Source organism: Phycodurus eques, chromosome 14 (assembly GCF_024500275.1).
Source record: "Phycodurus eques isolate BA_2022a chromosome 14, UOR_Pequ_1.1, whole genome shotgun sequence".
NCBI lineage: Eukaryota > Metazoa > Chordata > Actinopteri > Syngnathiformes > Syngnathidae > Phycodurus > Phycodurus eques.
In genome coordinates, this window is record NC_084538.1 from 193,750 (window position 1) to 218,852 (window position 25,103).

The window sequence follows — 25,103 nt, forward strand, 5'->3', positions numbered from 1 at the left end:
ATGGTTTGGACACATCCAGAGGAGAAATAGTGAGTATATTGGTAGAAGGATGATGAGGATGGAGCTGCTAGGCAAGAGAGCGAGAGGGAGACCAAAGAGAAGGTTGATGGATGTCGTGAGGGAACACATGAGGGCAGTCGGTGTTGGAGAGGAGGATGCAGGAGATAGGCTTCCGTGGAAAAGGATGACGTGCCGTGGCGACCCCTAAAGGGACAAGCCCAAAGGAAAAGAAGAAGAAGAAATATTTACTGTCATTCTGACTTCTACTGTGTTAGCCTAGCTAACTGCAACATGTTCCAAATTACATCCAAATTTGGGTTACGTCGCAGCTATACGAACAGAACTCCTTAAACCGAGAACCCCTTGTACAGTGAAATATTTCATGCGTATCCCTGATGGGACTTGCCTTTTATTTGTAGAATAACTATTTTGCCAGGCATGCATCAGAAACGTTACTACTTGGGGTATAAAATTACATGTATTGGTATTTAGTACGCCTTTGTTCCCACACAGAAGAACATGTTTAGGGATTTTCCTAAGAAGGGATGAGTGCCAAGAAGCGTGAAATTTTGCAACTGTATTTGTGATATTGTGATATTTAATGTGACTTCATTGATTTTTGTATTGGTATGTTCATCCTCAGTTTGTGAAAGGCATTTTTGTTTTGACAGTAGGAAAATGGGCGACAACAGTAGAGAATAACAGCCCCGGATGTGACTTATTTGGAAAAATACAAAGTAACCTTAATCTGATTTTTATGACTATAAACACATGTATGTGTGCATGTCTGCCTACCGCTCCCTGGTAGAGGTCCACTTCTCTGTCTGTGAAGTATGGAAGTTGTTTGAACGGGTTAACGGAGATCAGAACAGGTCCAATGTAGGTCTGACAAAAACCGGTCAAGGGTTACAGTAGAAGTGGCTGTTGTGTGCTTTTGTGTGCCATGTCTGTGTTGAGGATACAAAGATGTAGTCATCCATGTATCTCTTCTTGAGGTTCTCCGTTATGGCGTCCTCGTTGATTTTGGACAGCAGCACCATGTCATCCACGCCGCTCACCTTCACGTCCTGAGCCAGCCAATGGAAGCGCTCCTTGCTGCCCTGTGTGGGCGGGCAAACTCAGACACTTCAATTTTATACACGCACATATGCACACGCACACACACTTCCAGTGCAAGGGTGAGGAGATTTAGAATCAGTAACATCAGAATCATCTTTATTTTGCTAAGTATGTCCAAAAAAAAAACACACAAGGAATTTGTCTCCTGAAGTTGGAGCCGCTCGAGTACGACAACAGACGGTCAATTGACAGAACACTGGAGACATCAAGACATTGACAAAAAACAGTCACTGAGCAATAAAAGGTTGCTAGTAATCTGGTAATGCCGGTACAATTTATTTATTTATTTATTGACAATTGTACAAAAAGATGCAGAATCCTCTAGCAATTAGAGCAGTTTGAATGACTATGAGCAATAGTCTGGTGCAATGACCATTGTGCAAAGGGCCCAGAGACTTCAAGAAATGTAGGTCGTTTAGAGTGACTAGTCGTGCGAGAATCTGGGACAATCGCGATTGTGCAAATGGAGCAGATGTTATTCAGGCACATGAGTGGCCAGTATTGGTCAACAACAGATATGCAAACAGTGCAGCCTGGCGAGACTACTACAGTGAGTGCACGAGTAACGTATCATTGGCCCCACAGAAATGTGACAACAAACTCAAGACAAAAAAATTGGCAGCATTTTGCAATGGAATTGTAGGTTAGCTGTTTAAGAAGTTGATCGCAAGAGGGAAGAAGCTGTTGGAATGTCTGCTAGATTTAGTTTGCATTGTTCGGCAGCGCCTACCTGAGGGAAAGAGCCGGAAGAGCCGGTGACCGGGATGCGGAGGGTCAGAGAGGATTTTGCACGGTCTTGTCTTAGTTCTGGCAGCTTGCAAGTCCTCAAGGGTGGGTAGGGGGGTACCGACAATCTTTTCAGCAGTTTTGATTGTCCGTTGAAGTCGAAGTTTGTCCTTTTTTGTTGCAGCACCAAACCAGACTGCGATGGAAGAACCCACGACTGATTCGATGACTGCTGTGTAGAATTGTCTCAACAGCTCCTGTGGCAGGCCGTGCTTCCTCAGAAGCCACAGGAAATGCATCCTCTGCTGGGCCTTTTTGAGGATGGAGTTGATGTTGAATTCCCACTTCAGGTCCTGAGCGACTATAATTCCCAGGAACTTGAAGGTCTCGACGGTTGACACAAGGCAGTAGGACAGTGTGAGGGGCAGCTATGGCGAAGGATGCCTCCTGAAGTCCACAATCATCTCTACAGTCTTGAGCGTGTTCAGGTCAGGGTTGTGTCGGCCGCCCGCAGCTCCAGCCGCTCCGCTTCCTGTCGATACGCAGACTCGTCACCGTGTTTGATGAGATCGATGAGGGTAGTGTCATCTGCAAACTTCAGGAGTTTCACAGCCGGCTGCATTGAGGTGCTGTCGTTCGTGTAGAGAGAAAAGAGCAGCGGAGAGAGGACACAACTTTGGGGCTGGTGGTGCATGTAGATGAGGTGGTGTCCCCCAGCCTTACCTGCTGTTTTCTCCTCATCACGAAGCTATAAATCCACTGGCAGATGGCAGGCGAGACGCTGAGCTGGAGAAGCTTGGAGGAGAGGAGTTCGGAGATGATGGTGTTGAACGCAGAGCTGAAGTCCATGAACAAGATTCTCGCGTAGGTCCCCGCGCCATCATGGTGTTCTAGGATTAAATGCAGTGCCACGTTGACTCCATCACGTTGACTCCATCATCCACGGACCTGTTTGCTCAGTAGGCAAACTGCAGGGGGTCCAGCAGGGGACCTGTGACGCTCTTGAGCACGAGGCGTTCAACGGACTTCATGACCACAGATGTCAAGGCGACAGGCCTGTAGTCATTCAGACCTGAGATTTCAGGTTTCTTGGGGACTGGGATGATGGTGAAGCGTTTGAAACAGGATGGTACTTTGCACAGTTCCAGAGATCTATTGAAGATCTGTGTGAAGACTGGAGCGGGCTGGTCCGTGCAGACTTTGAGGCAGGATGGGAACACAAGGTCCGGGCCTTCCGCTTTGTTAATCTTTTGTTGTTTGAAGATGCGTCTCACATCCTGTTCGTGGATGGTCAACGCAGAGGTCAGAGGTGTGATTGTGGTCGGTGGTGCGTTTAGGTGGGTGTGGGGTGTGAAAGTGTCCTTTTCAAATCTGCAGTAGAAGGTGTTCAAGTCGTCGGCTAGTCTACTATTGTTCTCAGCTTGGGGGGATCGTCGCTTGTAATTGGTTAGCGATTGTCATGCATGCCAGACTGATTTAGAGTCATTAGCGCTAAACTGTTTTTCCAACTTTACTGCATAGTTTCTCTTTGCAATGTTAATTTCTTTCGTCAGCTGGTTTCTTGTGCGATTATACAGGGCCGTGTCCCCTCTTCGATGTGTGTCCTCTTTACCCTGGCGAAGTTGCTTAAGTTTGGCAGTGAACCACAGCTTGTTGTTATTGAATGTGCGAAATGACTTTGTTGGTACACACACATCTTCACAGAAACTGATACAGGATGTGACAATGTCCGTATATTCATCCAGGCTGCCAGCTGAATTTTCAAAGAAACTCAAGTCTGTGCAGCTTTGAAGTTCTGTCTTTGCTTCATTGGTCCTCTTTTTCACTGTTTTCACTGTCGACGTCGCGCATTTAAGTTATTGCCTCTATGTCGGCATTAAGTGAATTAAGCAGTGATCAGACGAGCCCAGAGCTGTGCGAGGTTTGGCACGGTATGCGTTACTTAGCGTAGTATAGCAGTGGTCTAAAATGTTATTTTCCCTGGTAGGACAGTCGATGTGCTGCTTGTATTTAAGGGAGTTCGTGGTTGAGTGCCCGAGAATAATGACGGGTGAGTCCGGGTGTTTTTTTTCAATTTAATTTACTTGTTCAGCGAGCGTTAGCAGTGCGGGATTTCTGTTAGCGTGAAGCGGAATTTAAATACCGGCGAGAATGAAAGATGCAAACTCACAAGGCGAGTAGAATGGCTTACAGTTCAAAAACAGCGACTCCAAAGGCGGGCTGCAACGTGTGCTGAGCTCCGTGACGTCCGTAGAAGCATATCCCGCCACCTTTTGTTTTCCCCCGATAATTCCATGACACGATCTGCCCGGTGAAGATGGAAGCCGGGAAGCATAACGGCGCTGTCGGGGACAGCCTCACAAAACCAAGTCTTCATAAAGCACAGGGCGGCGGAACCTCTGAAGTCTTCACTGGTCTTCATCAGAATATGAAACTCGGCAATTTTGTTGGGTAGGGAGCGTAGATTCGCGAGGTGGATCGACAGGAACGCCAACGTGTATCCTCTCTTGCGGAGCTTAACTTGGATGTCGGCTCGGTTCGCTCTGTGGCGTCGCCTTCGCCTCCATGCACCATAGACCACAGTCGCTGCCCCCATGAGTAACTCGGGGGTGGGGGGGGGGGGGGGGGGGGTGGGGGGGGGTGGTTAGTCTCTACTACTTTTGCGAAAGTTGGTGAAAGAAAGTCCGGGGTAGACTCCCTAATGTTTAGCAAGTCTTCCCTTGTGTAAGTGAGTCACGTAATGTCTCCAAAGACCAACGAAAAACACAAAAACATAGACAATACTAGAGAGCACGTAACAGAAGCGTCCACACGGGTAGGCGCCATCTTGGTTTGGGTTGGGTTAGTGAAGACATTCAGTTTCATTTTGACACAGAACGGCTGCCCTCACGTTGTCCAACTTCCCAGTGTCAACCGTCGAGACCTTAAAGTTCCTGGGAATTACCGTCGCTCAGGACCTCAAGTGGGAGTTCAACATCAACTCCATCCTCTAAAAGGCGCAGCAGAGGATGTACTTTCTGCGGCTTCTGAGGAAGCACGGCCTGGCACAGGAGCTGTTGAAGCGGTTCTACGCAACAGTCATTCAATCGGTTATGTGTTCGTCCATCACAGTCTGGTTTGGTGCTGCCACAAAATAGGACAAACTCGGACTGCAACAGACAATCAGCACTGGCGAAAAAAATTGTCGGTACCGCCCTTGCCCACTCTCGGGGACTTCCACGCTGCCAGAACGAAGACAAGACCGTGCAAAGTCCTTTTGGAGCCTCAATATCCTGGTCACCACCTCTTCCAGCTCCTTCCCTCAGGTAGGCGCTATCCAACAATGCAAACTAAAACCAGCAGACATTCCAACAACTTCTTCACTCTTGCCTCTAACTTCTTAAACAGTTAACTTACAATTCCACTTTAACATGCTGCCAATTTTGTCTTGAGATTGTTTTCACATCTCTCTCGGGCCAATTATACATTATTCGTGCACTCACTGTAGTAGTTTCGTCACTTCCCACTATTTGCATATCTGTTGTTGACCAATAATGGCCACTCATGTGCTTGAGAAATATCTGCACTGTTCTAGATTATCGCACTACTAGTCACTTTAAATTGCTCGGATTACTTGAAGTCTTTGCACAACTATCACTGTACCAGATTATCGCTCTTTTAGTCATTTCAAACTGCTCTAAATTGTTCGAGGACTCTATCATTTGCACAATTGTCAAAAAAAAAAATAATAATAATAATTGGACCAGCATTACCACATTGCTGGAAACCTTCCATTGCTCAGTAACTCTGCATACTCTGTTTTATGTTTTTATGTCTCCAAAGTATTTTTTGTCAAATGGCTGTCTGTCGGCTCCAACTACTGGAGACAAATTCCTTGGGTGTTTTTTGACATACTTGGCAAATAAAGATGAGTCTGATAAAGACAAATTGAAGGACAAAGGTAAAAGTAGTTTTGCGTTTTGACTGAGTTCAGGCTTTAATGTTTCAGAATGTCAGAGAAGGTCCTGATCATGTTAGTCACAGGCGTGTCCCCTCCTGAATTTCCAGCATTCCAAAGTCCTGTTGGCTCATGTTTGTGGACAGAACTACATGGTGTGTGTGTGTGTGTGTGTGTGTGTGTGTGTGTGTGTCAGAGCATTAATACCAAGACTTGCCATGCTAATGTACCTTTGTGTGTTTTGTTTTGTTTTTTTTCACCATTTTGCCTGTAAGACTTTTTCATTTTGATCTTTTGATCTGATACAAGAACCAGAAACAAGTCAAGGAAGAAGTTCCAGAACAGAAGAGTTGATAGCCTCAAGTACACTACAACACAGGATCAACATTAGGATCAGAACTATTACCAGGACCAAAAGCAGCACAAGGGCGTGTCGCCAAGACGTTGAACTCACCATGTCTGTTTCTGTCACTTCCTGGAAAGTTGAAGTTGATTCACAAGTCACACCAGAGCAGATGAGTCCACATGAGTCCACCTGGTTGGTGTGCACACAGTGGCTACCTTGGAGGCAGACGGAGCAGCAAGGGAAGTCGAGTCCGTGCAGGTGTGGACAGGTATGGCCACGCCTCCTCCTCGACGTAATTCTGAGAAAACACATGCCTGCCCCCTGCTGTCAGGATAGAAAAACAACGCGTTTTCAAAATGGTTCGCTCGAACAGACCACAAGCTCCTTCTGTGGCACCTTCAAGGCCACTAAAAGACAATTTCAAGTATATTTGTGAGTATTTATTGCTTCGAATGGTGTTCAGGACTGAAGATATTTATTAAGAATAGTGATGGCGAGATGAAGCTTCATGAAGCATTGTAACATTTCAGAATCAGAATCATCTTTATTTGCCAAGTATGTCCAAAAACACACAAGGAATTTGTCTCCGCTAGTTGGAGCCGCTCGAGTCCGACAACAGACGGTCAATTGACAGAGAACACTTTGGAGACATAGACATTTCCGCCATTGGTTCGAGTAATGGTTAATTTCTTGATGCTTCATTGCACATGAAACAGCAGCACGACTGGTTAGCATATCTGCCTCACAGTTCTGAGGACCGGGGTTCAAATCCCGGCCCTGCCTGTGTGGAGTTTGCATGTTCTCCTCGCGCCTGCGTGGCTTTTCTCCGGGCATTCCGCTTTCCTCCCACATCCCAAAAACATGCGTGCAAGGTTAATTGAAGACTCTAAATTGCCCGTGAGTGCGAATGGTTGTGTGTTTCTGTGTGCCCTGCAATTGGCTGGCAACCAGTTCAGGGCGTACCCCGCCTCCTGCCCGATGATAGCTGGGATAGGCTCCGGCACGCCCGCGACCCTTGTGAGGAGAAGCGGCTCAGAAAATGGATGGATGCATGATACATTCAAGACCAAGATTTTTAAATTGGGGAACAGTAATTTCTCCTCTCCCAGTGAGGCTTTATTTTACCTTGCTTTCTGTGAACACAATACATACTTCCCCATGAATAAAATATGAATCGGTGGAATTTGCAGTTTTTGATTAACAAAGGTAACTGATAAGCCTCAGTGATATTTCTTTATGTGGTGATGTCCTGCTTGGGGTTTGAACTCAGGCGACCACCACAGCCCAGGTAGCGAGTCGAGTGCAACAACCTTTAGCCAAAACTACACAGTCTTTAGCCAAACTGAGCTGACCGCAACTCAAAATAAAACGCGCCACACACACACACACATTTGAATGGAGACTGTATGAGGGGTTTAAATTGCTGTCAAACATCGCGGCAAACCCTGAAGCGCTTGCCGAATCGGTCACGTGGTACAGCCGGGTAGCGAGACTTCGGACGTCATCACTTCCGGGTCCGCCCCTAAATGAAGCAAGCCTGGATACGCGCTTTGCGGAAACGCCCCCTCCATAACTCGACACACGCCTCGAAGACTCGGCACATCTCGTAACATCACTAATTAAGAACTATATTTCCTTTCAGTTTTACGTCAGACTGTGTGGAATATTTGTGTACCATTTCCAATTTGCTGTAGTCAAATGCGGTCTACAAGATGGCGGCGATGTAATTCAGTGTTTGATATCTTGTCAAAGGAAGATCTCTGTCCTGGCCTTGGAACGGGAGGGCGAGGTTAGTGAGTGTCTACCTAATAGGAGGCGAGCCTGTCGCGATTCTATTGGCGTTCAAGGAGAGAGGCGTGGTCTATCGGCCGCGATTGTCCAACATGGCGGCCTAGTTGAGCCCCTTTTGCCTTCTTCGTGCTGAGAGCCTCACATTTGATTAAAATTTCTTTTGTTTTGCGGCGTCGAACATGGACATGAAGAAGAGGGTACACTTGGAGCTCAAGGACAGAAATCCCGCTGAGGTGCGTAACGGCGACGGCCGCCAAATGACTTTGTTTGCTTCTTCTTCGTGTTTTTTTTCGTCTTCTTTTTCTTCATCTCCATCTTCTTGTTCTTGTTGTTTGTTGGCGTGAGAGCCAACACGGTGTCCGGCTCGTTTGCGTCCTTTCGCGCCTTCGCCGCCATTGTTCAAGTGTCGTCTTGCGACGTCACGTGACAGAAAAGCACATTTTAGCGCGAAAACATTGTTGTCATACTCGCTCGGCCGCTTCCGGTAGGGAAGTCGTCGGTTACCACGGTGACCGTCTCCTGCGCCTCTGTCCACCACGAGCTCCCTTCTGTTTTCAACGTGACAAGTGGCCGCCATCTTTGTAGAGATTTTCTCAAAAACATAACACCTGATGACTTTTGAGGGCAAGTGACGCCATTTGAAATGCCACAGCAATTGTGATGCGCCGACGCGGCCTACGTTTACCCTGCAGGTCCCTTGCGATGATTTCGCCAACTGTGACAAGCATTTGAATTTTTTTCACATTGATGTGTACAATCGACAAAACAGACACACCGCAAAAGCAATGGCAGACTAAGGAGCAGAAAACAGTCTGTGACGAAAAGAAGATGCGTTATAACTGAGAAATAGAAGAAAATGTTGGCAAAACTTGCACAAAATCCTTGAAATTGTCACCAATGCGTCGGGACTCGCGGACATATTTGCATCCAGCAAACGCACGCCACCACGTGACGGCGTGTTTGTGCGCGTGTGTGACATCAAGAGCGAATTCCGTTTACATTAGGCAAAGTCACGTTTGTTTTTGTGACGTGCACGACTACATCAAAAGGTGGGTAACAACAAGCCAGAGTTGGGCATCATCTCCTGCCTGCGCCGTCAACTTGGAGAACGTGCGAGCTCATTGGTGGATATTTTCAAGTGCAACATGTCAGCCAATTGGGGAAGGGCTTTCTGAGTAGTGGCGATATGTTGCAAAATAATCAAGTTCTAGTGCTTTAATCTAATTTGATGGCGTTTTTGGACCAGATTCTCGATAGGCGATATCGCACAAAAATCTCAAATTGTCCAGAACTACTTGCTACCTTGTCCTCAGCATTTTTACTGACTGTCACTCTGGAGAAAACTTGTCACGTTGTTACTTCTATCGTTGAATTTTGCCATGGCAACCTCCGAGCACAACGCACGTGCACACACACAAACATACACACAAACACAACCTTCTCAAGTGTCAACAGTTGTGTTGCCGTTATGTAGGTGTGCGTGTTGGCGTTGGACACGTGTCGTTCCGGCAACGGCGAGGTGGACGGCGTGACAGAGGAGTTTTCGGGTCTGGAGGTTCTGCGCATGGTCAACGTGGGCCTCACGTCGCTCTCCAAACTGCCGTCGCTGCCTAAACTACACAAGGTCGGCCAGCGCTCGCTTCCTGTTCCCACCGTGCATCGGGGTCCGCCTCATTTTCCTTCCTTTGTTAGCTGGAGCTGAGCGACAACGCCATATGTGGAGGTTTGGAGGCGCTGGCCCAAAAATGTCCCAACCTGACGCACCTCGACATCAGTGGCAACGGGATCAGCGACATAGCCGCCCTGGAAGCGCTGGTGAGTGCCCGCGGGAAGTCGCAGTTGCACAATCGGGATGGAGTTTTTCAAGGCACGCGGGCCCCGCCTCTCTGCCCGCAGAAGCCCCTGAAGAAGCTGAAGACTTTGGATGCGTCGGGCTGCGAGGTTAGCACACGGGACGACTACCGCGACGGCGTCTTCCGCCTCCTGCCGCACGTCATGTACCTGGATGGCTACGATCGCCATGACAACAAGGCGCCACACTCGGACAACGGTAACATCGGCGGTGCGCGAACGAACAACCTGCTCACGAAATGTTGAGGATACTTTGTGTGGGCCTCCTTGGAGATTTTGGACAGGTTTTATGGACTTTTGTGTCGTAGACCAGGACGACGGCGCCGGTCCGCACGGCGGCGACGACGATGAAGACGACGAAGATGAAGATGATGGTGATGATGTCTCTGAGGAGGAGGTGGGGCTGTCGTACCTGATGAAGGAGGGCATCCAGGTGAGTCGGCCGTTGTCGTTGATTGACGTGCAATCTGACGAAAAAGATTTAACAAGACACGTACAGTGGGGCAAAAAAGTTGTTTTAGTCATTTAGTCAGCCACCAATTGTGTGTGTGTGTGGGGGGGGGGGTCTTGTGCAGTTTATGTGTGATCCTCAAGCCTCTGGATAACTGCAATGAGGAATGGCACCCTGTAGAGGGCAACAATGCCTTGAGGTGAATGTCCCTCCCTCAGTGGGGTGCAAGAGACACTGAGAAGACATAATGTATAGTGCAAACATAATGGCGTAAAAGAGAGAAGACAAAATTAAACCAAAAAAAAATGGTACTAGAAATGTATTGTAAGAAAAATATTCCTGCGACCGAAAGGAATGACGCCTGAGATCATGCGGTGAAATGAAGGATGACGCTCCGAGCCGATCGCTTTTTTGCAAACCTATCGCCCAAAATGGCGGCCCACGCGTATAGCGAGATGCTCTCGGCCGCTTGCCGGCTGATCGTCTGCCGACCGGGATTTGAATAAATGGGATCCGGTATCGTCAGATGAGTGAACTCCCTCTGGATAGCCTGGAAGCAGCCGAGCTTCATCCCGACCTTCCTCCGACGAAGACTGACAAAGTCCGACGAAGGCTAAGGTAACTCGTTTGCGGCTAGCTTTAGCTACATTTAGCGAGCAAACATGCTCCTTCGATCCTTGTTACATAAAAACATAATTTGGTCCCACGAGTTCACATTACAAAGGAACATCTGTTGCCAGTACTGATTAGAATTTTCCATTTACAGCTCCTCCATCTTGCAGGAATTCAAGAGCCGCGAGTCGAACGGCTTTTAGGATTGCGATGAAGAAAAGTAATGTTTTTTTTGTTTTTTTTTTACCCTTGCAAAACACGTCATCAATAAAAATAATTCTCTACTAATCGTATGTATTTTTAAAAACTTACAGGTTATGCATCCAGCAGACGTTCGACTCCCATTCCAGTACGCAGTGTAGACAAAAAACGGAACTGAAAGCTTTCTTTTCTCCACGTCCCACGACAGCGATTTCAACAATGTATTTTTATAGTCATAGTTATATTTCTAAATTGTACAGGTTGTGCTTCGAGCAGAAATAGGGATTGGTTTCAAGGAGAAGGAATACCACAAAAGATCCCATTCACCGCCACCAAATAACAAAATCCAGATGTGGATAAAACTTGAATAAATAGGAAATAGTAATAAAAACCTGGACTATTGAGCAAACGGTAGAGGGAGGAGAATTTAGTGGGAAAAAGTGCAAGTGCGGGAAGTCCATTTGTTCATGCATTTTTGTCTAATGTAAATTCTATACACATTTGTAAATAAATACTTTTTCTGTCAAAAGTATTTTCTCAGTGTTGTTTTATGTTCAGATGTTTGGAGAGTTTCACTAAAGAAAAAAAAATATTGGTGTCAAAGTCATTGTTCTGCTTGATGTGTCTGCTTTCACCAAAAGGCTGTTTTCAATTTTTTTTCCTCCAGAAACAGATTTGGCGGAAAGTAGCCCGTATTTGACTGCTGATTACTAAAGAACGGTAAAAGCAAGAGACAATCATTGTTTTTCTGATGAAAGAAGACAAATTGCTCGAGAATGCCTGGCAGTTTCGAGGTTCCCTGCTCAGGAAACGGCTGGTAGGGAATGAGTTAAAAAGATGAAGCGACGCCTGTAATTTTTCTTCATAGGTATACCTCACCTATGAGAGACAAAATGAGAAAACAAATCCAGAAAATCACAGTCTGATTTTGGGAGAATGTATTCGCAAATTATGGGGGAAAATAAGTATTGGCTCACCTACAAACAAGCAAGATTTCCGGCTCTCACAGACCTGTAACTTCTTCTTTAAGAGGCTCCTCTGTCCTCCACTGGTTACCTGTATTAAGGGCACCTGTTTGAAGTCGTTATCAGTATAAAAGACACCTGTCCACAACTTCAAACAGTCCCACTCCAAACTCTGCTATGGCCAAGGCCGAAGAGCTGTCAAAGGACACCAGAAACAAATTGTAGACCGGCACAAAGGCTGGGAAGACTGAATCTGCAATAGGTAAGCAGCTCGGTGTGAAGAAATCAACTGTGGGAGCAATTATTCGAAAATGGAAGACATACAAGACCACTGATAATCTCCCTCGATCTGGGAATCCACGCAAGATCTCCCCCCGAGGGGTCAAAATGATCACAAGAACTGTGAGTAAAAACCCCAGAACCACACGGGGGGACCAAGTGAATGACCTGCAGAGGTCCTGGAGTGGCCTAGCCAGTCTCCAGATCTCGACCACATAGAAAATCTTTGGAGGCAGTTGAAAGTCTGTGTTGCCAGGCGACAGCCCCAAAACATCACTGCTCGAGAGGAGATCTGCATGGTGGAATGGGCCAAAATACCAGCAACAGTGTGTGAAGACTTACAGGAAACCTTTGACCTCTGTCCTTGCCAACAAAGGGTATATAACGAAGTATTGAGATGCACTTTTGTGATTGACCAAATACTTATTTCCCACCATCATTTGCTCATAAATTCTTTAAAAAAAATCAGACAATGTGATTTTCTGGACCCCCCCCCCCCCCCCCCCCCCCCCCCCCCCCCCCCCCCCCCCCCCCCTCATTTTATCTGTCATAGGTGAGGTATACCTTTGATGAAAGTTACAGGCCTCTCTCATCTTTTCAAGTGGGAGAACTCGCACAATTGGTGGCTGACTCATAATAGTTTTTTGCCCCACTGTATATGTAGTTGCCAAAAAGTGAAAGTGAAACCCCATGAGCCGCTGAGGCTTTCCAGCTCTTCGCTTCAGCAAAAGGTTTATTACACAAGGCCTCATTGAAACACTGAACACTGCCATTCGGTGGACGACAGGCATATTCGATTCAATTGTGCATAAAGTAAAGAGACAACCAAATATCATTTAGCATCTACACGGAAGTGCAAAGAGAGCAGAAAGTGCAAAATGTGTTTATATGAATGGAAGTGGAATATTGTTTATGGCGCTTATGCATTAGCATTACTAGCTGACACGTGTGCGCCAAAGCTACGTGGTCGTGACTTCAAATGTGTTGACTTCCTGCCAAAATTCTGCTCGAGTGGAGTCGACTTCACTGTTCTGCTCGTACCTCAAGTTTGTTTCTCAGAAGTTAAAACACAAAATCGTCTCAAGGACAGCTCGTACCATGAGAAACCTCGAGGCACGCTTGTGTCGGGATTTAGATCTCACGGACGATCGAGTGTCTAGGGAGTGAGTCCCTGCCGGGGAATTCAAGTCGCCTTTTTGAAAAAGATGCTCGGAAAAGTGGCGAAAGATGGTGACAAAGATGCTCGCTTGTCAACACAGACTTGCGTCTGTAAACAGCTCACTTGGCAGCCACGTTGTTAGCATTAGCAGCGCCCATCAACTGATCCTCACTTTGGACTTCGGAAAGTGTAAAAAAAACGTGCTGACCATTAAACTGGAAGGAAGGTCTAAAACCGGCTCGCGCTTGTCTTCAGGACGACGAAGACGACGGAGACTACGTGGAGGAAGAGGAGGAGGACGATGAAGATGGAGGTTTGTTTTGTGTCAGAGAGAAACAAATACAGATCGTGAACAACATCAAAGGCTGACGACGTAATCGGATCCTCAGACGAGGAGGCGGTCCGAGGCGACAAGAGGAAGAGGGACGACGACGAAGACGAAGATGACCAATAGTTGACCACCGTCAGGCCCCGCCCACTTTTTTGCTCAGAGGTACACGGTTCTTGATCCTGGTTCTGGTGTGCAAGTGAACTGAAACTTTGCAAGTTCCTCCAGTTTTAAAAAAATAAATAAATAAAAATTTTGCTGGCGCCATCGTGTGGTCACATAGCGGTATTGTTTTTCAATAAAACTGCCACAAGCAACTTGACTTCTTTTCACACCTTTCATAGTTTCATTCTTTCATTTGAACATGTTGCACTAATGTTAGCTTGCGCCCTGTGAAATTGAAGTTAGCCTTGTATGCACAGATGATCTTGATGTAACAACGTGAGAAGATTTGCCAAAATGACAATCTGCGGGAATGCTGCAACTGGTTGGGATGGCTATTTCAAGCTGAGAACGCCGCCGCAAGATTTTTGAAAATCAGATGATGGGTTTAAAAGAAATTGAGTTTTTTGTGTCACACAAAACAAATCCGATAAAAATAAAAACTTCAAACTTCAAAATGGAGTCAAACTGCCTCACTTGATTATTTGTCAACATACATCCTCCGTTTCGTTTATCCGACTGGCTGACAAGTTTCAGTTCAACATCTCCCCCATTAAACTCGTAAGTGGCTAATTCCGGGGGAGAGGTTCCCCAAGTGGCTGCGTCAAAATGAGCGTAACATTTCAAACAGTGTCACTTCCCCGAAAAGGTTGACCGAAACAGCGCAAGAGGAACATCATTGGAGAGAAGAAAAACTCCAGTCATTCTCGGTGCATTGGATGGATCGCAAGTGGACTCTGCTTGTCCGCAGTCCAGTTTCCATCCATTCAATGGCCTGAGAAGGAGACTATTCGCATGCACTTCAGTCATCGATTGGTTGTTTATTTGTTCTGGAGGATTTTCGAGGCCTTTGAAGTGCTCCTTCGTTCCATGTTTTTGAGAAAATTCCACAAAGATGGCGACCTCTGGTCACGTTGCTACTTGATTTCCTTATTTCCTTTTTTGTGATCGATCAGTTTGCTGTGATTTATGATTCACATTTGAGCGGGTGTGCCGGATGGCCCATGAAAACCTGACCAGAAGTTCTTTTTGGACCCACAATCCCACTGGTACCCTGTTTCTCGTCAACACGTCCTGACCCGACGTCATAATTCTTCGCCCCGACTTAAAAGCCAGTATTCCAAGAAAGTGGTTTGTCCGAGCGTTGGCTTCGGGTTGCGGAACTGTGCCGGTGCCAGTTCCGGTCTCAGGACCGGTTCAGTTGGTGGTGGAGTTTGCTCAGCTCCTTGACCTCCTGCAGAACCTGGCGGGCCTGCTCCAGGGCTTCAAGCGCGTCCTTCAGGAGACCGAAGGCTTCCGCTCTCATTTCCTCCACCGACTGAGTCCGTTTCCCGTCTCGGCCTTCGGGTCGGTCCCGCGTCGTGGCCAGCAGCCGCTCTGTCTGTGCCACCTTGAGGCTGATGAGGTGGTGCAGCCGGTCTACGGGCGCGGAGGCGTCCAAGCGTGGCGGCACGGTCCGGTTCTTGTCCGAGTGGCTGCATATCTCATCCATGGAGGCGCAGCGGTTCTTCTGGGAGGTCCTAGATTCTTTTCCCGACCCGGAAGTCCAACCGGAACACATCCGCAGCTGAGCCGCCGCTCCCCCGCGAGGAAGACTCTGTGACTTCCCAGAAACTTCGGCGGCCCCGGGGAAGAGTGCGCCGTCGGGTTCGGATCGGACGCGGTCCCAAGCGGGTGGGGTTTCTTCTGCATTGCGACCATCGAGTTCGTGTGGCGCCGAAATGTCTTCCTCCTGAATCAGATCCAAAGTCACGGTCCCATCTGAGGCGGATGCCTGGAAAAACGGGGACGAGCAGTAAGTAGCAGACAGAACAGAAAATGAGGACGGACAGAACAGGAAGTGATGACTGACCACAGCCAGCAGGTGACCTCGGCTAGGCGGGCGACGGCCATGACCGATCCGGGCTCGGTCTCGGGTCAGGTGACACAGCTGAGCCTCCGCCACTGTCACCTGCAGCGCACAAAACACATTTCCTGTTGGCTGCAGAACACAGTCACTGCTACTTCCTTTTTGACTTCTGAGTTGCTTTTCAATCTAACATGAGTAAGTTCAAAGTGTAAAGTTATTCACAGCAGTGTAGCATGGACTTGTCTAGTTTAGCATCATGTCGCATAGCAGTGTTTATCGTAGCATAGCATCGTCTAGCGTCGTGTCATACAGCATAGCAATGTGTAGCGCGGTGTAGCATAACAGTATGCTGTACGATTAGCGTAGCACTGTGAAGCGTAGCGTGCTATCGTGCAGTGCGCTGCTTCTCAACTGTTGTCACCTAAGACCCGCATTTTTCTATTGTCGCGTCACCTTAACAGAAGTTCGGAACAATAAAAAGCATGTATTGTTCAAAAGTAGCCTTTGAAGACATGAATATCATATTTTTAAACGTAACTACTCATGCTTACGTGGTTAAAGTGCTTTTCAGAGCAACTTAATAAAGAAACAGGATCAACATAACTGCATGTACAAAATGTTCATCATGGCACTGATCTCTTCTTTTTAGAAAGTGCAACCTCAGTAGTTTATGTTCTTTTTAAGAAATGAAGGCTGATGAAGGTTGCTTTGATCTGAAGCAACAGGAACACTTTGATTTATACTCTATATTTTTCCGACTTCCTGCCTCGAACCGCCAGTTGCAAATCACTTATGTATTTTAGCATCGTGTACTGTAGCGCTGGGTAGCATATTAGCATAGTGTAGCGTAGCTTCTGTGATGAGTCAAGCGCTCGTCCTGCTTGCTTTCCTTAGGACTACCCGTCGACTACACACTGCTAATAGCTCCACTACTGCTTCTGTGACTACTACTAGCAGGGTGCTACTACTACCTGGTCCAGGATTTTGTTCTTGGCTCTCGTAATGGCGACATTGAGCACGTGTATCCACGACTCTTTGTCCTCAGGACTCACTGCCAGGAACAGAATGTTAACGACCTAAAACACACATACACACACACCCAACATTTACACGCTGTGGTGATGGTCCCTTGACGTACAGTTCAAAAAGAAAGTGTGTGTACCGTGTTGTGTGCGCGTGTACATGGTTGAAGTGTAAACTTGCTGTGATTCTTTTTGCTACGACTTTTCTTTTTGTGGTTCTTGACGTCGTCGCAGCTGCCGAAGTGGCTCAGGTCCAAAACCTCGTCGGTACCTGCGTGACCCTGCGACACACACAACACAATCCGGCTGCTCACCGACGCCGAACGGCGCAGATGGATTTGTATCCATCCATGCATCCATTTTTTTACACCACTTCTCACGCGGGTCGCATCCCAGCTAATTGCTGGCAGGTGGCGGGGTACAGCCTGAACTGGTCGCCAGCCAATCGCAGGGCACATACAAACAAACAACCGTTTGTACTCACATTCACACCTACGGTCAATTTAGAGTCATCACTTAACCTACCGTGCAGGTTTTGGGAATGTGGGAGGAAACCGGAGTACCCGGAGAAAAGCCACGCAGGCACGGGGAGAACATGCAAACTCCACACAGGCGAGGCCGGATTTGAACCTGCAACCTCACAACGGTGAGGCAGATGTGCTAAGCAGGCGTGCACCGTGCCGCCATGGATTTTTATTGATCAGAAAAGGTATTTACGTCTATTTCTCTTCCATACAAGTTAGCGTTGTTCGCGTGCACATGTTGTAGTCCAGCAAGCGCACACGTAGTCAAGGTTTAGCAGGTTTATCATCATGGAAACGGCATCCGTTATTAAGCGCCTCGAAACTCAGTACACGCCCCCTCACATGTGCGTGTGTGCTCTGTGAAATGTGACCCTCCCACAGAAAGTGTTGCAGTTTCCAACTGACAAACTGTCTGTATAATGCTAATGTGTTTATGTAAGACCCGGTACACATCTGTTTCACACCCCACTCACGAAGATAAGAAATCACGTATTTCACAGTTTTAGTCGGACCGTGTGTGTTGTGCCCCGATAATCTCAACCCGCAACACCGCACAAAGCTTGTGTTCAGAATCAAGTCGTCCGAGGCAGAAAATCCTGCAGTTTTGTTGTCGCGGCTTGGGTGGCGCCTTGCGCTTCTCGCGCTCTCGCTCTCTCTAATCAGCTCCACCTCGGCCGCGCGCCTATCATCAATCAGCCGTCATCAGCACCTGCATAAAAGCCTGCCCGATCCCAGAAACCCTCGCCAGAGTATTATCGGTCTCCTGTGGTACAAGGGCTCTCAAACTTGCACGTAAGCTACGCCAGTCTTGCCTTAACCTCTGACCTCTGTGTTTTTCCTTGTCCTCAGCGCTCCTTCCGTGTTCCTCGCCGTGCTGAGCCCCTCCACCACGCCGCCAAGCCACCCACCCGCTCGCGCCACCGCCTGCCGGACGTTCCCTGTTCCGATACGCCCCGGCAATCCTCCTCCAATAAACCTTTCACCTCCCGCAGCCTCCGAGCCATCCCGCTTTCTGTACAACGAGCCTCACATTCCTCCGCCCGAACCCTCCTCAGGGGATTGAGGAGCTTGCAGCCAATTTCTCCTAAATTGCTCTCTGGTCTTCAACTTATAACCGTTAAGCTAACCCTGTGAACAATCCAAAGCCACTTTCATCACCAACCTGTTACGCGGCAAAGCAGCTCTCGCAACCCCGCTACTCACGTCATTCCACTCCTTTTCTGCTGAATGAAAAAAGGTCTTTGAACACCCCGTCCAGGGCAGATAAGCCACTCATCGTCTCTTTACCCTCACTCAGGGCGCTAGTTCTGCTGCTACGTATTCCATCGAGTTTAGCATACTCGCGGGCGAATGCGGGTGGGATGACGGCGCACCGAGGGGGATTTTCCGTAACGGACTTTCAGAGCAGCTTAAGGACGAGCTCGCTGCTCGAATTGGCTCGAAGAATTCATTTCACTCGCCACTTGCCGAGACAACCGGTTGCGGGAAAGAGCACGAGAGAGGGGGGCTAGTGTTCGTAAAAACATTCCCGCTATGGGCACCGCAACACTAGCACCTCACCCGCCTTCTGCACCTCCGTCTATCCCTTCGTCACCTCGCGCTGCACCAGATGAGCCCATGCAACTCAGTAAGACTAGACTAGATCCTCAGGAACGTCAGCGCCATTTCACCCAGCCACTATGCAGTTATTGCGGTACTTCCGGTCACTTCGTTGCCACGTGCCCCTTGCGCCCAAAAGACCAGGCTCACCACCACCCGAGAGCGCCGTGGTGAGCCAAACCACTACATCCCCAAGCTCTACTTCCCGTATGACCGTTCCACTTGCATTCTTGGTCCCGCTCACAACACGTCCGTAGCTGCCCTCATTGATTCCGAAGCAGACGATAACTTCGTTCATGAAGGATTGGCACATCAGCTCCAACTTCCTCTCCAACCACTCCCGTTTCCCCAAAAAGTCAGAGCCCTGGATGGGCGAGTCACCCGCCAAACAGTTCCATTCACCCTGCTTATTCCTGGCCACCCTTTTTGTCATCCCTACTCGTGAGACCCCACTAGTCCTTGGAATTCCCTGGCTAAAGAAACATAACCCCGCCATAGACTGGACACACTTGTCAATCACTGGATGGAGCCCTCACCACCTGCCACACCAGTTGACCTCTCCCGAGTACCTGAGGAATATCATGATCTCGCCCCCCCCCTGCCCATATGACCGCGCGGTTCATCTGCTGCCGGGGGCCCCTCTTCCCTCCAGCCGTCTCTTTAACCTTTCCCGCCCTGAGAAAAAGGCAATGGAGGATTATAGCCATGACTCTCTGGCTTCCGGACTCATTCGTCCTTCCTCGTCTCCAGTAGGGGCCGACTTCTTTTTTGTTGAGAAGAAAACACCACTCTCCACCCCTGTATCGTGAAGAATAAATCACCACTACCCCCTCATTTGAACCCCTCTGTGACGCCCAAATATGCACCAAATCGGACCTACGAAATGCTTACCACCTCATCCGTATCCGAGAAGGGGATGAATGGAAAACTGCTTTCAATACCCCTCTCGGACACTTCGAATACCAAGTCATGCCGTTCGGATTAACCAACGCCCCCGCTGACATCCAAACCTTCATCAATGACCTCCTACCCGATATGTTGAACCGCTTTGTTTTCGTTTACTTGGACGACATTCTCATTTTCACCCGCTCCCCGGAAGAACATCGCAGTCATGTACGCCAAGTCCTCCAGCGTCTCCTTGAAAACCGCCTGTATGTGAAACCCGAAAAATGCCAATCCACCTCTGGCTACATCATCTCCAAAGGACAACCACAACCCGAACCTGCCAAGATCCGAGCGGTCGTTAACTGGCCCACTCCCACCAACCGCAAAGAACTACGTTTCCTTGGCTTCGCCAACTTCTACCGTCGCTTCATCCGCAATAACAGTAAAATTGCAATGCCTCTTACTCGCCTCACATCCACCAGCTCTCCATTTCAACGGACCCCGGCAGCATCCCAAGCCTTCGACCAACTCAAGACCCTTTTCACCGCTGCTCCCATCCTCCGACATCCCGACCCCTCCCTCCAGATAGTGGTGGAGGTTGACGCCTTGGACACTGGGGCAGGGGCCATTCTGTCTCAGAGGGACCCCCTCTTCCCAAAAACTTTATCCCTGTGCTTTCTTTTCCCGTCGGCTATCTCTCGCCGAACAAAACTATGATGATGGCAACTGAGAGCTGTTGGCCATCATATGGGCTTTGGAAGAGTGGAGGCACTGGTTGGAAGGGACTAAATTAGGAGGGGACTGAACCTTCGTCGCTCCCCTACGCCTGAGTACAAAGTGGGTCAAACCGTTTGGCTTTCCTCCCGTGACCTTCCACTACAGACGGAATCCCGCAAACTCACTCTGCGCTTTATTGGCCCATTCCCTATCACAAAAATCATGAATCCCACGTATGTTCAACTGAAACTTCCGCAGTCTCTGAAAATTCATCCAACGTTCCATGTATCACGACTCAAGTCTGTCTCCACCTGCGCCCTTAGCCCTCCGGCCGTGTCCCCTCCGCCCCCCGTTATCGACAACCACTCGGCCTTCACGGTTTTGCGCATCTGAAACGATGTGAGGCCCAGGGGGACAGGTTACCACAACCTGGTAGACTGGGAGGGGTAGGGTCCGAAGGAACGCTCCTGGATTTCCCGTAAGCTTATATTGGACAACTCCCTTACCTCCCTCACCCAAGATCCCTTGTTGGAGCTTGGGTGGCCCCTTGCGCTCCTCTCACCCTCTCTCGTCCCCTCCCTCTCTCTCACTAATCAGCTCCACCTCGGCCGCGCACCTGTCGTCAATCAACCCTCATCATCACCTGCATAAAATCCTGCCAGATCCCGGAAACTCTCGCCAGAGTATTATCGTCCTCCTGTGGTACAACGGCTCTCAAACCTGCACGTAAGCTACGCCAGTCTTGCCTTAACCTCTGACCTCCCGTGTTTTTCCTTGTCCTCAGTGCTCCTTCCGTGTTCCTCGTCACGCTGACCCCCTCCACCACGCCACCAAGCCATCCACCCGCTCACGCCACCGCCTGCCGCACGTTCCCTGTTCCGACGACCTGCCAGTACGCCCCTGGAATCCACCTTGATCGTTCTCCTCCAATAAACTTTTCACCACAACCCTCTCAGCCTCCGCTTGCTTCTGGGTTATACCATCGTAACGTGACACGTGATCTAACAAAAACCAAGAAGAAGAAACGCTAGCGGATGTTGCGCCGATGTTTGCCGAGTGTTTCCCAAGTGACCGGAGGCAGGCGTGTCGGTAATTGGCGATGTCCCAAAAAATAAAAATAAATAAATAAATAAAACAACAAGAAAAAAAAACTTGCATTGGAATACAGTTCTCGCAGTCTGCAGAACCCACCAACATCGGGTAGGACGGGTTTGTCTTGAGTCACGGCAGCTAGTTCCTGAGAATTCACTCTTAACACACCTCACACCTAAGGATCTTATAGGACCATCTTATAAGACAGTGGTTCTCAAAGTGTGGTACAAGTATCACTAGTGGTATGCGGGCTCCCTCTAGTGGTACGTGGAATAATTACTATGTTCAAAACTACATCTTGTTACAGTGGATTCAACTTTACAAAAAAAATAAAATCCAAAACTGAATTTGTTCAATAAAGCTCAGTCGGAGCGATCTTTTAAGTACATCCATCCATCCATCCATCTTCTGAGCCGCTTCTCCTCACGCAGGTCGCGGGCGTGCCGGAGCCTATCCCAGCTGTCATCGGGCAGGAGGCGGGGTACGCCCTGAACCGGTTGCCGGCCAATCGCGGGGCACATACAAACAAACAACCATTCGCACTCACAGTCATGCCTACGGGCAATTTAGAGTCTCCAATGAATGCATGTTTTTGGGATGTGGGAGGAAACCGGAGTGCCCGGAGAAAAGCCACGCAGGCACGGTGAGAACATGCAAACTCCACACAGGCGGGGACGGGGATTGAACCCCGCACCTCAGAAGTGTGAGGCTGACGCTCTAAGCAGTCGGTCACCGTGCTGCCCCTTTTAAGTACAATACAGTTTAATTGAATCTTTTAGAGCTGTTTGTTTTCAACATCAGAATCATCTTCATTTGCTAAGTACGTCAAAAACACACGAGGAATTTGTCTCCGGTAGTTGGAGCCGCTCCAGTACGACAACAGACAGCCATTGTGACAAAAAAACCTTTCGAGACATAAAACACACTATACGGAGAGTCACTGAGCAATGAAGGGTGACTGGTAATGTGGTAATGCTCATACAATGACAATTGTACAAATGTTTAAAGTGACCAGTAGTGCGATAATCTCGAAAAGTGGTGCAAATCTCGCATATCCGTCAAGGACAACAGATGTCACGAGACTACTACAGTGAGACTCTCAACAGAGATGTGCAAAAAAAAAAACTTTTTCGGCAGTCCTGACTGTTTGTTGCAGTCGGAGTTGGTCTTTTTTTGTGGCAGCACCAAACCAGACTGGGATGGATGAACACAGGACTGACGACCACTGTGTAGAACTGCCTCAACAGCTCCTGTGTCAGGCCGAGCTTCCTCAGAAGCCGCAGGAACTACATCCTCTGCTGGGCCTTTTTTGAGGATGGAGTTGATGTTGGTCTCCCACTTGAGGTACTAATTCCTAGGAACTTTAAGAAGCTATTTAATGGTTGACACTGGGCAGTTGGACAGTGTGAGGGGCAGCTCTGGCCAAGGATGCGCCGTGAAGTCCACGATCGTCCCTCCAGTCTTGAGCGTGTTCAGCTCCAGGTTGTGTCGGCCGCACCGCAGCTCCGGCCGCTCCGCTTCCTGTCGACACGCAGACTCGTCACCATCTTTGATAAGGCCGATGACTGCGGTGTCATCTGCAAACTTCTGCAATTTGACAGCCAGGTGCGTTGAGGTGCAGTCGTTTGTGTAGAGAGAGAGAGGAGCAGCGGAGAGAGGACACATCCTTGGTGGGCCCCAATGGTTGTGGTGCGTGTGGATGAGGTGGTGTCCCCCAGTCCCACTTGCTGCCTCCTGCCCATCGGGGAGCTGTAGATCCACTGGCAGATGGCAGGCGAGACGCTGAGCTGGAGAAGGTTGGAGGAAAGAAGTTCGGGGATGATGGTGTTGAACGCGAAGCTGAAGTGCACGAATAGGATCCTCACGTAGGTCCCAGCACTGTCGAGATGTTCTAGAATGAAGTCCAGTCCCGTGTTGACTGCGTCATCCACAGACCTGTTTGCTCGACAGGCAAACTGCAGGCGGTCCTGCAGGGGTCCTGTGACGCTCTTGAGGTGGTCCAGCACGAGGCGTTCAAAAGACTTCATGACTACAGATGACAGGGCGACGGGCCTGTCGTCATTCAAAAGCGAGATTGCAGGTTTCTCGGAGGCTGGGATGACAGTGGAGCATTTGAAACAGGATGGTACTTCACACAGTTCCAGAGATCTCTTGAAGATCTGTGTGAAGACTGGAGCGAGCTGGAGTCAGAGGAGTGACGGTGGTCGTCGGTGGTGCGGCTGGGCGGGTGCGGGGTGTGAAGGTGTCCTTTGGAAATCTGCAGTAGAAGGTGTTCAAGTCATCAGCTAGTACTTTATTGTTCTCCGCTTGGGCGGATGATCGCTTGTAGTTGGTTAGCGATTGTAGACCACGCCAGTCTGACTTGGAGTCATTAGCCATAATGCATAATTTCTTTTGGCAATATTAATTTCCTTTGTCAGCTGGTTTCTGGCCCAACTGTACAGGGTTCTGTCCCCACTCCGATAGGCGTCGTCTTTAGCCTGAAAAGTTGGGAAAGTTGGCAGTGAGCCACGGTTTGTTGTTAATGAACATGGAAAATGTCTTTGTTGGTAAACACAAATCTTCACAGAAACTGGTTTAGGATGTAACACTGTCCGTATATTCATCCAGGCTGCCAGTCGAAGTTTCAAAGACACTCCAATCAGTTCCGTCTTTGCGTCTTTGATCCACTTTTCACCACAAGCTTCGCACATTTAAGTCTGTGCCTTTGTGTTGGAATTAAGTGATTGAAACAGTGATCAGACAAGCCCAAATCTGCACGGGGACCAGCACGGTACGAGTAGTTCCGCGTGGTATAGCAGTGGTCTTGAATGTTGTTTTTCCTGGTGGGACAGTCAATGTGAAGCTTGTATTGAGGGAGTTTGTGGTTGAGTTTTGCTTTGTTTAAGTCCCCAAGAATAATGAGCGGTGAATCCGGAGGCTTTTTTTTCAAGGTGGTTTTCAGTGCGGCGTGAGGGGGATTGTAAACACCGGCGACTATGAATGAAGCAAACTCTCACGGCGAGTAGAATGACTTGACTTAATTCAAAAACAGCGACCCCGAGTCCGGTCTACTGTGTGTGTTGAGCTCCGTGACGTCGGTACACCTTTTTACAGTAATGTCGACGCATATCCCGCCACCTTTTGTTTTCCCCGATAGCTCCCCGTCGCGGTCGACTCGGTGACGTTGGAAGCCAGGCAGCGGTACGGCGCCGTCGGGGATGGGGTCACTAAGCCAAGGCTCCCTGAAGCAGAGGGCGGCAGAACGCGTAAAGTCTTCACTGGTCTTTGTGAGAAGATAAAGCTCGCCCATTTTGTCAGGTAGCGAGCGTAGATTTGCAAGGTGAAACGATGGGAGCGGCATTCGAGATCCTCTCCTTCGGAGCTTGACCTGCACTCCAGGACGCTTTCCTCGGTAGCGTCGCCTTCGCCCCTCCTCCCATGCGTCATCGAGTGCGGTCGTTCCGCTAGTGAGTAACTCAGAGAAAAACACTTTGTGGGGTCGTGAA

General features: G+C 48.7%; 3 protein-coding genes across 16 annotated transcripts in view; 1 reads left to right on the forward strand and 2 right to left on the reverse strand.

The window, feature by feature from the left end:
- The window catches only part of myo1eb (myosin IEb), a 22,875-nt gene extending 12,821 nt beyond the window's left edge, over window positions 1–10,054 (reverse strand). For 2 of the 4 annotated variants that reach the window (XM_061696876.1, XM_061696875.1), the window contains exons 1-4: window positions 7,804–10,032; window positions 6,237–6,452; window positions 963–1,100; window positions 796–885 (exon numbers count right to left, since the gene is read on the reverse strand). In XM_061696876.1, the coding sequence (XP_061552860.1) occupies window positions 796–885; window positions 963–1,100; window positions 6,237–6,452; window positions 7,804–7,806 (447 nt within the window). In that variant the 5' untranslated portion in view covers window positions 7,807–10,032. Of the gene's footprint in view, window positions 1–795; window positions 886–962; window positions 1,101–6,236; window positions 6,453–7,803 lie in introns of all 4 variants that reach the window. The other 2 variants (XM_061696877.1, XM_061696878.1) reach the window with 2 other exon arrangements.
- On the forward strand, window positions 7,965–14,408 carry LOC133413019 (acidic leucine-rich nuclear phosphoprotein 32 family member E-like). 10 transcript variants are annotated; one of them, XM_061696890.1, is made up of 8 exons: window positions 7,965–8,152; window positions 9,394–9,543; window positions 9,612–9,734; window positions 9,816–10,011; window positions 10,079–10,203; window positions 10,748–10,839; window positions 10,988–11,053; window positions 11,148–11,556. In XM_061696890.1, the coding sequence occupies exons 1-7, from the start codon at window positions 8,099–8,101 to the stop codon at window positions 11,034–11,036; spliced, it is 789 nt and encodes a 262-aa protein (XP_061552874.1). In that variant the 5' UTR covers window positions 7,965–8,098; the 3' UTR covers window positions 11,037–11,053; window positions 11,148–11,556. The 10 variants fall into 10 exon arrangements, 9 of the variants coding, with proteins under 9 accessions (XP_061552874.1, XP_061552880.1, XP_061552876.1 ...); XM_061696892.1 differs by having other exon boundaries at window positions 7,968–8,152; window positions 9,816–9,981; window positions 11,148–11,554; XM_061696893.1 differs by having other exon boundaries at window positions 7,969–8,152; window positions 9,816–9,969; window positions 11,148–11,554.
- The window catches only part of plekho1b (pleckstrin homology domain containing, family O member 1b), a 14,227-nt gene continuing 3,311 nt past the window's right edge, over window positions 14,188–25,103 (reverse strand). For both annotated transcript variants that reach the window (XM_061696885.1, XM_061696886.1), the window contains 4 exons: window positions 16,939–17,079; window positions 16,745–16,852; window positions 15,780–15,878; window positions 14,188–15,701 (listed from right to left, as the gene is read on the reverse strand). In XM_061696885.1, coding sequence (XP_061552869.1) covers window positions 15,114–15,701; window positions 15,780–15,878; window positions 16,745–16,852; window positions 16,939–17,079 — 936 coding nt within the window. In that variant the 3' untranslated portion in view covers window positions 14,188–15,113. The remainder of the gene's footprint in view (window positions 15,702–15,779; window positions 15,879–16,744; window positions 16,853–16,938; window positions 17,080–25,103) is intronic.

What these genes read in the sequence shown, in the direction of transcription:
- LOC133413019 (XM_061696890.1), top strand. Translation starts at nt 8,099, where the DNA reads ATGGACATGAAGAAGAGGGTACACTTGGAGCTCAAGGACAGAAATCCC. An exon ending in AGGACAGAAATCCCGCTGAG is followed by an intron (nt 8,153 to 9,393) that starts GTGCGTAACGGC and finishes GCCGTTATGTAG; the next exon opens with GTGTGCGTGTTGGCGTTGGA. An exon ending in TAGCCGCCCTGGAAGCGCTG is followed by an intron (nt 9,735 to 9,815) that starts GTGAGTGCCCGC and finishes CTCTGCCCGCAG; the next exon opens with AAGCCCCTGAAGAAGCTGAA.